This window comes from Vicugna pacos, chromosome X (assembly GCF_048564905.1).
Source record: "Vicugna pacos chromosome X, VicPac4, whole genome shotgun sequence".
NCBI lineage: Eukaryota > Metazoa > Chordata > Mammalia > Artiodactyla > Camelidae > Vicugna > Vicugna pacos.
In genome coordinates this window covers 94,829,311-94,846,170 of record NC_133023.1, presented here as the reverse complement: position 1 = coordinate 94,846,170, position 16,860 = coordinate 94,829,311, and the positions used below count along the sequence as shown (strand labels likewise).

Here is a 16,860-nt window from a genome sequence, read left to right as displayed (position 1 = left end):
ATGCCACCTGAGCTGCCGGTCCTAACCTGCGGGTTTTCTGATCCACCAAGTCACAGTGGAGGGTATGTGCAGAAGCACCTCCTGTCCAACAGAGCTGGTATGGACGAGACTGGACTCAAGCAGGCCCTGAAGCCACAGGTACTCTGCATGAGGAAGCGGCTCCACACCCATGGCTCTGGCTCCTGCTCCGTTAATTTCTCTCTCTTGCTTGCCTTGATTAAAGGTTCCCATGACCTTTGCCCTATGGTGTTACCCCCATCATATTACAGGACAAAAGTGAGTTTGCTGATGTAACTAAGATTGCTAAGCATTCGACCTTCACAAAGTGGGATTAATGGGGGCGCCAAACCTCCTCTCATGAGCCTTTAAAGCTGAGAGTTTTCTCCAGCTGTTAGCACAGGCGGATGAGGCAGCGAGGAAGTGCTCAGAGAAGTCGCTGTGCCACTGCTGGTTTGGAGGTGGAGAGGGCCACCTGGAAAGGGTCTGAGAGTGGCCTCTAGAGTTGACGGAAACCCAGGACTTCAGTCCTATCCGGCAAGCACTTGGGTTCTGCTGACAATCCGAATGAATTGGAAAGAGCATCCCACCCCACATCTTCCAGACGAGCCCACGGCTTGGCTATAATCTTTTTTTTTTTTTTGCAGATTATACTTATTTAAATTGAAGTATAGTTGATGTACTACGATATATAAGTTACAGGTGTACAATATAGTGATTCACAAGTTTTAAAGGTCATAATCCACTTATAGTTACTATAGAACATTAGCTATATTCCTTGTGTTGTACAATCGTACACCCAATACTACACCCGAGAGTTTGTAACTCCCACTCCCCTACCCCTATATTATGCCTCCCCTCTTCCTTCTCCCCACTGGTAAACGCTACTTTGTTCTTTATATCTGTGAGCCTGCTTCTTTTTTGTAATAGTCACTAGCTGGTTGTATTTTTTGATTCCACATATAAGTGATATCATACAGTATTTGTCTTTCTCTGTCTGACTTACCTCACTTAGCATTATACCCTTCAAGTCCATCCATGTTGTTGCAAATGGCATTGTTTCATTCTTTTTTATGGCTGCGTATATGTGCATATATACAATATGTCCATTGCATATACACACCGCATCTCCTTTATCCATTCATCTGTCAATGGACAGAAGTTGCTTCCATATCTTGGCAATCGTAAATAATGATTCTATGAATGTTGAGGTGTGTTTTTTTTTTTAATAACTTTTTTTTTTCAGGTATATATCCAAGAGTGGAGTTGCTGGGTCATATGGTAGTTGTAGTTTTAGTTTTTTGAGAAGCCTCTATACTGTTTTCCACAGTGGCTGCATTAATTTACATTCCCACCAGCAGTGTACCAGGGTCCTCTTTTTTCCACATCCTCACAACACTTGTTATTTGTGTTCTTTTTGATGATAGCCATTCTGGCAGGTGTGAGGCGATATCTCATTGTGGTTTTGATTTGCATTTCCCTGATGATTAGTGATGCTGAGCTTCTTCTCATGTGCCTATTGGTCATCTGCGTGTAGTCTTTGGAAAAATGTCCACTCAGGTCTTCTGCCCAGTTTTTAATTGGATTTTTTTTTTTTGGAATCTGAGTTGTATGAACTGTTTATATATTCTGGATATGAATGCCTCATATCATTTGCAAATATTTTCTGCCATTCAGTAAGTTGTCTTCTCGTTTTGTCGGTGGCTTACTTTGTTCTGCAAATCCTTTTAAGTTTAAAGAGGGCGCTTTGTGTATTTTTGCTTTTGTTTCCTTTGCTTTAGGAGACAGATCCAGAAAAATATACTGCTACAACTTATGTCAAAGAGTGTTCTGCCTATGTTTTCCTCTAAGAGTTTTATGGTTTCCAGTCTTATATTTTAGGTCTTTAAACCATTTTGAGTTTATTTCTGTACATGAGGCTAGAGAATGTTCTCATTTCATTCATTTACATGTAGCTGTCCAGTTTTCCCAGCACCACTTATTGAAGAGACCATCTTTTGTCCATTGTATATTCTTGCCTCCTTTGTCCTAGATTAATTGACCATAAGTGCGTGGCTTTAGTTCTGGGCTTTCTATTCTGTTGCATTGATCTCGGTGTCTGTTTTTGTGCCAGTATCGTACTGTTTTGATTACTGTAGCTTTGTAGTATAGCCTGAAGTCAGGAAGCATGATTCCTCCAGCTCTGTTCTTCTTTTTCAAGATTGGTTTGGCTATTTGGGGTCTTTTGTATTTCCATACAAATTTTAAAATTATTTGTCCTAGCTCTGTGAAAAATGCCATTGGTATTTTGGCAGAGATTGCATTGAATCTGTAGATTGCCTTGACTAGTAAGGTCGTTTCAATAATATTAATTCTTCCAGTCCGAGAACCAATCTTTCCATCTGCTTGTGTAAGGACACAACTTGGCTAAAATCTTGATTCTGACCTCTGAAGACCTGAAGCATAGAACTGAGTCAAAGCCATCCAGATTCTGAGCTATAGAACTGTGAAATAAGAGATGGGTGTTGCTTTAAGCCACTGAATTTGGGGTAACTTTTAAGCCACTAAATTTGGGGTTATTTGTTGCACGAAATAAAAACACATACACCTTCTGAGTCTGCATCCACGTCGTCACTGGATTTCACTATATCCAGTTGGCGAGAAAAGCAGCACATGAGGCCTGGATGACAGGCTGCCTTCACAGTACACAGGAAATGCTTATACCAGTTTCCAGAACAAAAAGAGAAACAGTATGCAAGATTTACACAGTCTGACTCATTGGATGTACACTCAGTTTTAAACAGAGCATATATGAAGAGGCACTTCTGGATTGAAGTCAGGGCCTGTGAAAATCCCCTCTTGCAGAAGAACGATGAGGACACGGGCACATATTGTGACAAAAAAATATTTTGCAAACTCTGTAAGTTATCAAAAGTTTTGCAACAACGTGAAGAGCATTTATTCAAAAACAGTGGCCAGATCACAATAGGACCAGTGAGTTCTGGGAGGATGTAACTTTCACTATGCCCCCCTTCCCCCAGCCTCAGCTCCATGGTAGCCTCGAAACCCATGACCTCACATCTGGAGTAGCTGGGAACACCAGCAACCTGTCAGCCAGTGGTGGGGACAGAACTGATTGAAGCTCTCCAGCGATCTCTACGCCCAGACAATTGTCACATTTAACACGCTTGGCAACTCCTTGAAATGCACTATTCTCACAGCTTGTCCATATTTCAACAGTCTGAGAGCTCACTGTGTGTGAACAGCTCTATTCACTACCTCAGGGTACAAGGCAGGAATCCTGCGGTGCAGTGTTGAAGAGAAGGGGTGACAGTGGCAATCTTGTCTTGCTGCGATTTTACATGGAATACTTCTAATGTTTCTCCCGTAGGAATAATGTGCACTGTAGATTTCTGGTAGACACCTGTCTTAACAAATGCTTTTACTTTCTCCACATGAGTAGCTGTTGCACTTTTGATGCTATAAATTTCCTCTTTGGCTGTCAATATAGTGAGCCAGTTTTGGATTTTTTAGCTCTCAGCTTCAAAGTCACCCTTTTGGCCTGATCTGTGAGAATTGTTCTGGTCCCTTTAATTTTTTTTTCTTCTTGCAGAAGTGGGCACAGGAGTCAGCCTGTAGAGGGCGCCAGAGGCAGTGCTGGGGGAAGCGGGCTCCGAGCTCTTGGGGGCTGGCCCAGAGGCTCCAGAGGCGGAAGCCTGTCTAGGCTGCAGCGTCTCCAGTGCCCCGTGGCACGGGGTGGGTGCCGGCAGCAGCTGTGGCCAGCGGCTTCCTTGGAGCCTTCTCGGGCAGTGGAACATCAGCTTGTGGTGAGACACTTCGCCGTATAGTTCACTCCCAGGCTCCCTAGAAGGCATATTTCCAGCAGCTGCCCAGGGCACATTCTAGAAGGATCCACGTGTGGAGCCGCATGTGTTTACCACCATTTCGTGAGTTTCTTCCAGGCTCCTCCATCAAGGTCAGGGTTGACCCTTGGAGCGTGGATCTCTTCCCCGGGCTGCCTCGCTGCCCTGGAAGGGGTCTGTCCCCGGGTGTTCTCCACCCAGGGTGGAGCCCGTCCTGAGGGACCCCTCAGCTCTGAGGAGACGCTGCCTTGGGGGCTGGTCCCAGCCCCGGGGTGGCCGTTCCTCGGCTGCCTTACCTCAGCCGTGTTGGGGACAGACTGCCCTTGGTGCTCCAGCTCAGGTCTGGGAGGGTTTTCCTGTGTGATTCTTCCCCCACCGGTGACGGGTCACTTCCTCGGGGCGGGGGGGCATTGCAGGCTTGAGGGTGAGGGGTGCTTCTTGGCGTCCATCGGAGCCCTGGGAGGGGACATTTCCTGGGTGTGTTACCCCAGGGCTGCAGGTCCCTCTCCCTTGGGGGCTCTCCCTCAGCTGTGAGAGCCTCTCCCGGGCGCCCAGCTCAGCATGGGGCGGGGGGCACTTGTCTCCATTCTGATGGGGCAGCTTTTCCGGTGATACGCTCGTCGTGACTGGGGACTCTTAGTGGCAGCACTGTCTCTGTCCTCAGAGGACTTAGAATTGGTGCGGTCGCCCCCGGGGGAGTGCTGTTCCTCGGATGCTGTGAGACGAGGTGGAACTTGGATGGTCTGGCTCAGCTGTCAGGGGAGAGAACTTTCCTCTGGGTGCTTTCTCAGCACTGGAGGTTTGAGCTCTTTCTTGAGGCTCCCTCGGTGATCTGGGGCAGCTGATACTGTTCCTTGGGAAATTGGTCCCTGCCCAGGACAGAGATTCTGTCTTGAGTGCTCTTTCTTAGTCCGAGATGACGACGTTTTCTTGGGCACTTAAGCCTGCTTATGTAGGGGTGGCTCCTGGTTCTTCGGTCCTCTAACTAAGCCATGGCTGAGGACGCTTCTTTGGGCTCTGTGTCCACCTTAGGGGGTGGATTCTTCTTGGTGTTGTCTGTCCCAGCCTTTAGGGGGTGTCTTAGTTGGGAGTTCTAAGGCATATTGCTGGCAGGGGAGGGGGTGCTGTTTCTTGGATGCTCTGCCTCAGCCTCGGGGTAGTGAGGTTTTTTTATCTTAGACTTCTCTGAGTTTTTTCTTTTTCTTTTAGTTACATAATTTTATTCTGATTTTTAAAATAAAACTTTTCTGTATTGTGAAAAAATAAAATTTCGTAATTACAAATGGAAAACAATAAAACATTCCACCTATTCTTATCTTTCCTCTTAGCAGTTTGGTTTTTATCTCTGCTTTTAAAAAAATTTGCATATAGTTGACGTACAATATTATGTAAGTTACAGGTATACAATATAGTGACTCATGGTTTTTAAAGATTATACTCCATTTACAGTTGTTATAGAATATTGGCTATGTTTCTTGTGTTGTACAATATATCGTTGTAGCTTATTTTATACATAATAGTCTATACCACTTAACCCCCTACCCCTATATTGCTCCTCCCCCTTCCCCCTCCTCACTGGTAACCACTAGTTCTCGTTATCAATAAATCTGGTTTTTTTTTTCTCAATTTACTAGTTTGTTGTAGTTTTTACATTGCACATATAAGTGATATCACACAGTATTTGTCTTTGTCTTTGAGTTATTTCACTTAGCATAATACCCTTCAGGTCCATCCATGTTGCTGCAAGTGGCAAGATTTCCTTCTTTGTGACTGAGTAGTATTCCATCACACACACACACACACACACACGCACACACACACACAAACATCTCATTTATCCATTCATCTATTGATGAACCGAGGTTGCTTCTGTATCTTGGCACTTGTAAATAATGCTGCTCTTAACATTGGAGTGCATATATCTTTTCAAATTAGTATTTTTGCTTTTTCTTAAGATATATACCCAGGACTGAAACTGCTGGGCATTCAGCAGTTTTTTTTTTTTACATGCAAAAATATGCTTCTTACCCCTAATTGAAATCATACTACTTATCTTAGAAGTTGTTACCTTTTTTGGTAACTTACGTCAGAAACCTTTTCTCTAGTTGATGTTATTCTAAAGCTTGTGTTTTAATGGTTGCAAAGTATTTAATCATATAGCTATATAATGATATTTATTCACTTCTGTGTTGTTGAGCATTCAATTTATTTGTGATTTTCAATTTTATAAATCCTTATATACAATATAATATTTATATATAAGCATTTATCAAATTCATTTCTATTAGTAGAAATAGTATCGCACGGGAAGAAATCATGAACTAGTCATCTCCAGAAAAATTGCAGCAATTTTAGAAGTTTGTATGAAGGCACGTTTTCATCATCTTGACCATAATAACTCCTAACTATCATTTAATTTTAACATTTACAGGGAAAGGTGTGTTGTCTTGCCTTACTTTTAACTTCTTTCCTTATTTTCTGTGTTAGGTTTATTTCATTCCAACTGTCTTAAACAGGCCCTGGTTGACACAAGCAAAAACTAATTTTTAAGAAGAATACCAAGTAGCTTGCAGCAAGCTGGGGGAAAGACTTACAATGAATATGAAAGATAGGGGGTATGTGTTCTCAATCTATAAAAAGATATAACTAAATATGAGAGGAACATAGTAGTTGAGAAAGTCAGGAGTATTTAAAGAAGAAGCAGTTCAGTAAAGGAGAAGTAGCCATAGCCAACCAATATATGGGGATGTGCTTTTTCCTCCCTAGCAAGGTTGATGTCTGTTGTTTTGGTCTGTTGTTACCTTTTGGGGGAACATGCCTCCTCCCCTGCACAGGGTCATTCTGAAACTGTGCCCCTCGTGACACAAACAAGGGCAGGTTACACTCTTTGCAGAGAGAAGTCAAGGCTGAGCTGTTGAAACAGCAACACCTTAAAGAAACTCCCCATTAGTTCACGCTTCCTTTAGCTCCAAGAATTGCGTAGCTTCAGCTCAAACCAGATTGCTCAGTTTGTGTGTGTGTGTGTTTTCTTGATTTCTTTATCTCAGCCTTGAGAGATTTCTAGCCAACTTTTCAGCCACGTCCTTGAGCTTCTGGGTGGAGATCTGGGTTCAACCAGCAATGGGTGAGTGCTCCAGTTGTACCACATACACACACTTGCTGTACAGGCAGCCTGTCGTTTCAGCCACTCTGGCGGGTGTGCAGGGACCTCTCATCATGACTAAACTTGCATTTCTCTGCTGATTAATGAAGATATGAATTGGCCATTTGAGTATGTCTTACATGAAGTGCCTTTTCAGGTCTCTTGCTCTTATTTTACTAGGATGTGTGTAACTTTTATTGAAGTATAGTTGCTTTTCGATGTTGTGTTAGTTTCTGGTGTACAGCATACTGATTCAGTTATACTGGAATTTTAAAACTGGCTTATAGTTCTGCATATATTCTGGAGTCCACTGATTTTTGGAGATACGTGTATACATAGATAAGTATGCACAAGTATTTATACACATCATGTGTATTAATCATATGTAGATATATATGAGTATGTGAATAATTAAATATATAAATGTTGATGCAATTTACATACCTATAACGTTCTGAGTATCTTCTACATATCTGTTTTGTTTTTTCACCCTCTTAATAGTGTCTTTTTGATAAACAGAAGTTTCAAATGTAATTATGTCTAATTGGACAATCTGTGATTTTTGGTTAGTGCTTTTTCACCCTCAAAAAAAAAAAAAAACTTTGCCTACCTTAAAGCCATGAGGGTAATATCCTAAGTTTTCTAACAGATCTCCCATTCATCTCTAATAAATTTTTGTGGAATGGGGTGAGGTAAGAAGCAAGGTTTATTTTTTACCTGTGTACATATCAAGTGGACTTATTAAAACCACTGTCTTCTCCACAGTGGTTTGCAGGGGACCTTGTGTCATAAATCCAGCTGTTTCCCTATTTCCAGATTTGTTTCTAGATTCTCTGTCCTCTTCCATTGGTGTATTTGCCCGTCCTTGCTCCATTACCACACTGTTTTATTTAGAATACTTTTGGAGTAAATCTTCAAATTTGGTAGTATATGTCCTCCAGCTTTGTTCTTTTCCTTAAAGACCGTCTTGGCTATACTAAGCCCTTTAATTTCCATGCACTTTTTGTTTGTTTGTTTGTTTTTTTACCACCAGCTTGTCAGTTTTCACAAAAAATGTAACATAGTGGGATTTTAAATGGGATTAGTAGAGATCATTTGGGGGAGAAGTGACAATAATGACTCAATAACAAATCTTTCAATCCATGCAGAAAGTATTTCTCCCCGTTTACTGAGGTCTTTAATTTCTCTCAGTGATGTTTTACAGTTTTCGGGTTGTGCTCTAGCACTGTTTCATTAGATTTAGATATTAGACGTTTTTGATACTATTTTCAATGGCATTTACGTTTTTACATTCTAATTATTTGTTGCTGTTATGCAGAAATAGAAAAGTGGTAATGATGATGACCACAAAGCGGTTTTTATTATAACTAATAACTTGATTAAGTTCACTTATTAACGCTAATGATTTCTTATCCTTTTGCATAGTCTGTGTAACGCCGTCTGTGAATAATGACTGTTTTACGTTTGCCTTTCCAGGCTAGACTTTACAACGATTATAATTTCCTGGTGCTACTGCACTTTCAGAACCATCAGTACATGGCTGAATGGCTAGTGGACACCGTTTTGTCCGAACGCAGGGGAAAATGTTTGCTATTTCACTGTTGAGTATGATGTTTGCTATAGATTTTTTTTTTGGTAGATACAGTTTATCAGATTAAGGAAGTTGCTGTCTATTCCAAATCGCTGATAGTTTTCTTCATGACTAATTGTTGAAATGTAACCCATCTATAAAAGTGATCATAAGGTTTTCCCTTGGTTTGTTGTCGTTGCTGTTAAGTGATGCATTACATTGATTTCTGAATGTTAAACCACTGAGTTTAAAATTTTAAACCAATCTTGCCTTCCTGCAGTGTATCTAAACAAGACAGGATGTATATCCCTTTTATATGCTATTGTATTTGAGTACTCTTTGGTTTAGGATTATTGGGTCTCAGTTCAGGAGAGATGTTAGGATAAAGGCCGATAGTTGTCCTTTCTTCAGCTGTCTCTGTGAGATTCTCAGGTTTATGTTGGCCTTTTAAAATGAGGACCAAGGAAAGGAATTATTTCTCCTAACAAGAGTTGACACAAATGTTGAGGGGGGTATAGCTCAAGTGGTAGAGCCCATGCTTAGCATGCATGAGGCCCTGGGCTCAATCCCCAATACCTCTATTACAGAAGAAAAAATTAAATAAATAAACCTAATAACTTCCCCCCCCCCGAAAACACACCAAAAAAAAAAAAACCCAGAAAAATCAATTAAAAAAACCCCACGATATTTAAAAAAAAAAAGAGTTGACACAAATTGGTTTCTCCTCCTTCAAAGAAGTAATCCACTTTTTTGTTGCTGAGTGCTGCCCGTTCCCCAAGAATCCTGATTACTCATGGTTACACCATGTTTGGCTTTGGACGACATCTTGCGTGTTAGCTTCCTTTTTAAAAATAATAAAATAGACGGATTAAAATTAAGTTGCTTTTCCTGAAGAGAGTATTTGTTGAAGTACGGTAAATATTGGACCGTGGTTAAAACTCAAATTAGCGATTCAAATTCTTGGCTGTATAGACATACAGAAAATATTTGCAATTTTGTGATTGATGGAGTTTTGCTGTGATTGGAACGTGTTCATTGATGTTTCTCAGGAAGTGATGAGTGACGAAGCAGAGGAGTTTGCCGTCGGGCCTGAAAACCAAATGGAACTTTGTGGAGAACCCGAGAGTCCCTCTTTATCTGAGGAAAAGCCGGGTATGGGCCTGCTGCCAATGAAACAGGACGAAGAGGGAGAATCCCATTCCGGGGCCCTATCCATGTCCGGGGAAGATAGTAAGAATGACTATTATCACCTCCTCTTCAGGACCTTACCCAGCAGGGTCTGGATTCTGCCTCCTCCACTTTGCGGGAGTTGTTCTCATCAAGGACACCAGTTTTGGTTGAGGTTGCCATTGATGTCTCAGCCATGTTTGACACAGTTGTTCACTCGCTCCTTCATGGAAACTTTCTTGGATTCCCATGCGCCGCGATCTGCTGGTTTTCTTCTCGTATCAGTAACCCCCCTTTCATTCTTTTTTTCTGCTTTCCCTTGCCATTTCCCCTGTAAGAATTACTGTAAAAATTCCTGAATCTCACCATTTTTCTCTATCCCTCCAGTCCACTCTGACATGATCTTTCACCCAGATACGATAATAGCTTCTTATCTGATCTGTCTGATTTCCATTCTGGCCAGGGGTCTGACCCTCACTGTCTAACCCTGCAGCTGGAGTGATCATGTTGACACAGAAATCAGATCATGCCACGTTCATCTGGAAAACACATCATCACCTTTCCTGGGCACTCAGAACACAATCTGAACTCCCGACGCTGGTCCCCAAGCTCTGCAAGACCTGGCCCCGCCGCCCTCTCCTAACACGTGTCCTGTCGTCTCCTCCCTGCTCTCTCTGCCTCTGTCCTTTACTCTCCGGTCGCTGGCCAGTCTCCTCCCTGGGGCCCCGCGCTTGCCCTTACCGCGGCCTGGAGCTCTTGCTCTGCGTGTGCACAGGCTGGCTCTCTCTCCTCCTCCAGGCTCTGCCCACGGGACACCCCCTGAGAATCAGAAGGCCCTCCCCGACCACGTGGTCCTCTGGGGCTCCCTCCCCTCCTCTCTGTCCCATGCCTGCTTACTTCTTTCTCAATATGAATTCAAATTGTAAGTATTTCATTTGCCCATTTTCCACCTATTGTCTGAGTCCCCCTGAGAAATTTTCAATTCTGAGGGTTCTCTCTGGCGTATCCTCCTACTATGAAATAAACAGTTTTAGAAACTGAGGATGTTCATGTAGGCTTGATGTAAGATACCTAATTGCAGCTCAATCTCTAGAGTAGGTTCCCAGAAGGCCCTGTCATTCACAATATCCATGAGGAGAGGAGGGAAATTGGTCACACCCCATGTGAGTCCTTCTTATGAAAGTCTGCTCCACCAGAGCTTATGAATATGGCAGGAGATGGTATTCCACCTGACCAATTGGATTCTCTGTCCAGTGACTTAAGCAGCCTCGGCAAGGATGGAGTGATTCAAAAGCTGGCAGTAATGCCCTTGTAGGAGTAGTCATTACATGCAGATGACCCAAAAGTCATGGCAACGTCTGTGCTGGGAATGATGCCAAAAAACTGCCATTACGCCCAGTGGAAATGAATGCTGATATAAAACATCAGTTAATGAAGGAAATTCGACAGTTTGGACGAAGTAAGCAGAATAACAATTTCCATCAACTAAACCATTGGAAGACTGTCTCATTCTATGATTTAGAATAGAGTCAACCTACCTCTTAAGGCTCATTCGTTGCCAGAAGCAAGCTTTCACATAACTGAGGATGGTTCCTCTTTAGTTTGACTAAAATGTGACACTATGACGCTTTTCCCTTCTTTTTCTTCTTTTTCTTTTTCTCTCTTTCCCCTCCTTTTCCTCTCTTAATCTGGTAATTGTCTACAAGAGTTTCATTAGTAGATGTTCTAAGGTGACTTGAGTGGGCATATACTGTGTAACATTCTAGCCTTTGAAGAATGATAACTGAGTTAGTGGATCCACCAAGACTGAGTTCTAGTTCCTCTTCATATTTGAGAAATGCTAAAGGTTTATGTTTAAAAATATCTTCAGAATATGAAAGAGCCTTCACATTGCTTGATGGAGCCCAAGGATCTCTAGAAGTGAGGACACAATATGTTGAATTTGCCATCAAGGAAGCAGCAAGGTGGGTGTAAAAGGAACGCTCCGATGTTTTTAAGGAGTTGGGCCCAGTGCAGTGCTGGGGTGAGGGGTGGGTACAGGCCCTGCCTTATGTTTCTCAGACCGTGGTCCTTCATGAGAGTTAGTGCCATCTTCACAGTTACTTAGGCTGATATTAGCTGTCTGTCTCATTCCTTGAAGCTCAAGGGGACTTCTCTTCACACCAGAGTTTGATTGGGCCTTCAACCTTGGTTGACACTCTTTGTATTTACTGGATTGCCTCTTGCCATCAGCACCCATTTTTTAATTCTTTTCTAAAAGGAAGCTCCCCTTTCTATTCCCTGCAGTGCTCCTGCATGACGGTTTCTTTGCATGTCTTTCGGTTAATGACTTGTCCCTTTATTTTCAGATTTAAAAGAGCAGACTTAATTAAGCACCTTGAAAAGCTACGAGAACAAAAAGATTCTGAGCGTTTTCTCAACACAGGTGATTGCACCCCAAAGATATAATCCTGTTATCACCATGATCAATAAGAAATAATGACCAGATTGCTGTCTTCTAGAATGGGATGGAATGTTGCTAAAGCCTGTTAGCATGTGCTACTTAACAAAATTGTCTCCAGAGGCTAAGTAAAAGCATTAGAACTTTAACGTTATACATTTCTGTTAGTAAAACTGGGCATTTGCCCTAAGCATTTAATTTGTTGTTTGTCTTTCCAGCTGAGGCGGGAGATGTTATTAAGTCGTCAGGTAAATACTTTACAGTTCTGGTTTCTTCAGCATGTCACCATGTCTAGCTGGTATTTATTTCTGCATCCTTTTGCTGTCTATTTCTTAGTCCTCCCCCGAGGCAGCAGCTTGGCTGGTTTTGGTGCTTGACCTGAGGGATGACTCCAACCTTAATTTACAGAAGGGCCTGGACCATCAGCTGTCCTCTCTGAATTGAGTTGTTATTTCTTGTTAACTCTAATCACAAAACATGAGAGTACTAAGAAGAGCCCTAGGTGTTCCACACATATTCCTCCTTGGGCCCTGTGTAGTTGCAACCCAGTTTCCTGAAGGTGGGTTCCATCACTCCATACCATTGAGGAACCCCATTTTGACTGAGAGGGATGAGCATCCAGGGTAGTCAGCTGGCAGTTTCAACTTGCATTTCAGTGGAGTCATTGTTTGGTCCCGTGTTGAAAACATTTCTCCACTGGCAATGAAGACTGGTAGTCTAGCCTATCCTAAAACTGTGGGGATGGGGAATACGATTTTGCTACTCAGTACCTAGGAGTAATATTGAGGGGAGGCCTTCACGTTGTCACCGTTTCATTGCTGAAGACAAGCGCTGTGGCTACTGTAGAAATAGTTTCACATATCGGACCCTAAGAAAGGACATTGCTACTTCCTAGATTATGTTGCCCCCACCCCACAAGGCACTGCCACCAGGGTAGAACTGTAACTGAGGTTTCAGAAGATTTCACAATTCAGTTGAACTAGCCACTTCAGGGTGACTTGTAAAATGAGGACATGATAAGACCAGTGAAATCCATGAGCATGAGCCCTGAGAAATAAGTTCCCTGCTTATAAGCAATGCTGTGTGGATCATGATGTTGGTGAGGCACTTTCTAAGTGCATAAATATTGGTTTTTTAAAGTGTACTGTGGGTGAGAAGGAAAAGCCATATCCAGAATAAGTGTCTATTCCAGTGCAAACCAAGAGCTGCCCTCTCCCTGATTATTTTTGAAGCAGACCAAAATAGTCAAGCTGCCAACTGACCACTCGGGGTTACGGTGCCATATCAGGTGCTCGGTGTTGGTCTGGGCTGCTAGCACATTGAACAGTCAGCTGTTTGTGTAGCAAGATCAGTCTTGGTGAGTGGAAGTTCATGTTTATGGCCCATGCATTATCTGCATCCCTGCCTCCATGACCGTGATGTAGCATTACTGCTTGGGAAGTGGAGGGGTGCACCTAAGGAGGCATAAGGGTGGTCCTGGGAGCTCAGACTGGGCTCAGCTGAGACAGCAAGCAAATGGGACCTCAGTCCTATAGCCTTAAGAACCTAGACCTGCCAATAACCTGAAAGAGCTTGGAAACAGTTTCTGTCTCTGAGTCTCCAGTCAGTGACCCAGCATAAGCAACACCTTGACTTCAACTTTGTGAGACCTTCTGGAGAGAAACCAATCAAACCTGCCTGGACTTCTGACCTCCAGAACTGTTTGATAATATATTTGTACTGTTTGAAGCTGCTAAATTTATGTAAATTGGTGTGCAGCAATTAGAACTCTTAATACACAGGTGGTGCCTGCGTATTGTGAAGTAATAACTGAAAATTAAGCACGATATTCTTTTTTTCCAGTCAAAACTAGACACAGGAAACCCCCCCTCCCCCGCAACAAGGCCATCGGTACCGAATCAGAGAATTTTCTCTTGTTCTGGGTCCCTCAGGCAAGCAGGTTTCCATGTCACTTGTCAGTGGGCATCACATGACCGAGAGTTCTATGTTATGATCAGCACCTGAAGTAAGATGTGATGATTTATTGCTGACCTTCCCAGCTGATCTAACTGATAGGGAAAAAGCACTTGCCCAATCAATACTGCACACCAGGTGGAATGGGGAAGCTTTGATTGGTAAAACAGCAAAACCACATGTAGAACAGCAGCTGAAATTCAAATAATCTTGTGGTTAGGATTATTATAATCAGCTGTGACTCTCCCAGATCTGTCTGGTTCTGTTTGGACAAATAGGTAAGTTGAAAGAGATGTCATAAAATCACCACCCTGCATCTTGCAAATTCTTGATGGTGCCACAATCTCTCCCGCTCCTCCTGAATGAAATGTTGTTTTTGGTTTACTATATTTCTAGGTAGGTGATTCTAGTGGCTTCTCCTTGGCCTTTCCTAAGGCCTATTTCATGACAGCCCTCATTTTACAAGTCAGAGAACCACTGCAGGAGTTTTGTCATTTTTCTGAATATGTCTATACAATTATGCATTCTGAATCTAAGGAAATAAGCAGAGGGTGGATTCAGGGGCCAGCCACTGAGATGGACATGAGGTAAAACCACATTGATCCCATGACTTCCGTAAGTCCAAACATCGGTGTCAGGTCAGAGGCAGTATCAGATAATCTCTTAGAATTCTGATGACTTAAAGTTCTACCATTACACATCACCCATGTAATTGGTCACAGGTCTGTTTGGAGAGGGCCGGGACAATGATATTTGTTAGTGTAGCATGGCCCTTCCTCAAGGGCAAGCCACAGTCATTTCTGATCAACCACCACAGAGCTCCCCACAGATGCCTGGGCTCCCCTTGGAAAGCAACGTACCACAGTCTTGGTGAAAGTCATGTTCTCTGGACCTCCCAAGGTGAGTGAACACATATTATGTGATCAATTCACCCTAATGTTCCAAATTCCTTAAGCCTTTGGACGTCTTCCTCTGCAGTATTGCATTCCTCCTTAAGTCCTTTGGGACTTTTTCAGCCTACTAACTGCAGTGGAATGAGTGTTCCTGCACTCCCCAGATAAATGTCAAAATCTTAACTAGGAGGTGGCACCTTTGGGAAGTGATTGGGTCACGAGGGTGGGGCCCTCTAGAATGGAATTAGTGGCCCTATAAATGAGACCCTGGAGAGTGCCCTGCCCCCTTCCAACACATGAGAACATAGTAAGAAGTAGGCCTTCTATGTACCAGAAGCTGGGCTCTCACCAGACACGAAAGCTCCTGCTGCCTTGATCTTGGGCTTCCCAGAATTCAGAACTGTGATGAATTAATGTTTGTTGTTTAACTCACCAGCCTATAGTATTTTGTTAGAGCATCTTGAACGGACTAAGGCACCAACCTGGCAAACTCTGAGAGGCTTGTCTAACTCCTTTAATCCAGAGTCTCAGCTTAATGAGCCCCAGTCAAAAATTTGGTCTGATTCAATTATATTTTCCTTTTACCTCTGCACCTCACTGTAAAGAACCATTTCCACATGAATTCCTCAGAATTTGGTCCATACGCATTTAAAAAATTTTGTACTTCCTTTGGTCAATTTTGTGCCTCTGCCAAGGTCATACTTTACTTCATACTTTGTGGCCTGTGGGCATTTGAGGCTTGTTATGGGATTTTGAAGGAAAGAGAGGTGGTGGATGCAGCTTCGGAGGAAGATCAGCAGCGCCCCGCAAGGCTGCTCCTTGAGGCCAGACTATCACTGATTGCTCAGGCAAAGAATAAATAACCCCCTCAGAAGGAAGTTTTGCTTCTACTGGCGAGTCACCTCACGGAATTTAGGGGTTCAAAGTACCCAGCTTCATCAGTCCACATCTGTGTCCCACTTCACTTTTCAGGATCTCGTCATCTCCTAATGAGTGCCCTAACATAAGCAGAAGAGGTCTTGAGAATTTGAGGATTCCACCTGTGTTGTAGTTCAGCCGATCACAGCATTCGACTCCGGATTTGGCTTTCCCACATCTTGGCCCTGGGGCTACAGGAGATAATAGTAACCAGTTCGTAGAAGCTCTCAGGTCCTTTACGTAGATCTTGAAATGGGACCTTGTGGACCCGAGCACGTGACTTTCTTCCCTCCGTTCTCCAGCAGATTTAGAAGCAGCTGATCATTTCCATTACATTCCTTATTTTGACTAAAATGGTCACAGGTAGCATCACTTGTGCTCACTCATACCCTTGCCTTTTATAGGGACTTGATTAATCATCAGTATCCAAACGTGGGAATTTGAGAAACGCCTTTGCTACTTCTCACAATGGACTACCAGTTCCCTTTAAAAATTGGGATAAAAGTCACTAATGGCTTTAAATCTAATCTGATTCAAAAAGGAATTCCAAAACACAGAACAATCTCAGAGAACTCATCTTTAATATTTGTTCTCTAGAACCTCTTCCAGTACCAAAATCTATCAGTCAGGCTCCACCTAGAGAAGGAGAACCAGTAGGAGCCAGGTGTGTCTCTGTACACACACACGCGCGCACGCACGCACACACATGGATGCACGCACGTGTGTGTATTGCACGGATGTGTCACAGAGAACCGGCTTTGTGCAATGGTAGGAGCTCATTCAGCCATCTCTGTAAGACTTGTCTCCTCATCTGATGCTGAAGCAGCTCAGACATTCCAGGAGAAAGGATCACAACCAGGCTGCAACCCACATACATGAGCTGGAAGCCCCACGTAGATTTAATTAAAATGTAGCTCTCCTGTGACTACCAAAGTCAC

At 43.0% G+C, this 16,860-nt stretch overlaps 1 protein-coding gene across 1 annotated transcript; it reads left to right on the top strand.

Annotated features, from left to right (window-relative positions):
• LOC140691796 (uncharacterized) lies at positions 1 to 12,356 on the top strand. The gene is made up of 6 exons (XM_072955928.1): positions 1 to 138; positions 224 to 276; positions 3,590 to 3,803; positions 9,601 to 9,781; positions 11,589 to 11,682; positions 12,067 to 12,356. The coding sequence occupies exons 1-6, from the start codon at positions 1 to 3 to the stop codon at positions 12,164 to 12,166; spliced, it is 780 nt and encodes a 259-aa protein (XP_072812029.1). The 3' UTR covers positions 12,167 to 12,356.
• The last annotated feature ends 4,504 nt before the right edge of the window (positions 12,357 to 16,860 follow it).

Bases quoted from the DNA above. Each gene is read 5' to 3' on its own strand.
- LOC140691796 (XM_072955928.1), top strand. From the start codon at position 1: ATGCCACCTGAGCTGCCGGTCCTAACCTGCGGGTTTTCTGATCCACCA. The intron at 277-3,589 runs GTGAGTTTGCTG...TTCTTCTTGCAG, and splicing joins CATCATATTACAGGACAAAA to AAGTGGGCACAGGAGTCAGC. The intron at 3,804-9,600 runs GTGAGACACTTC...GATGTTTCTCAG, and splicing joins CAGTGGAACATCAGCTTGTG to GAAGTGATGAGTGACGAAGC.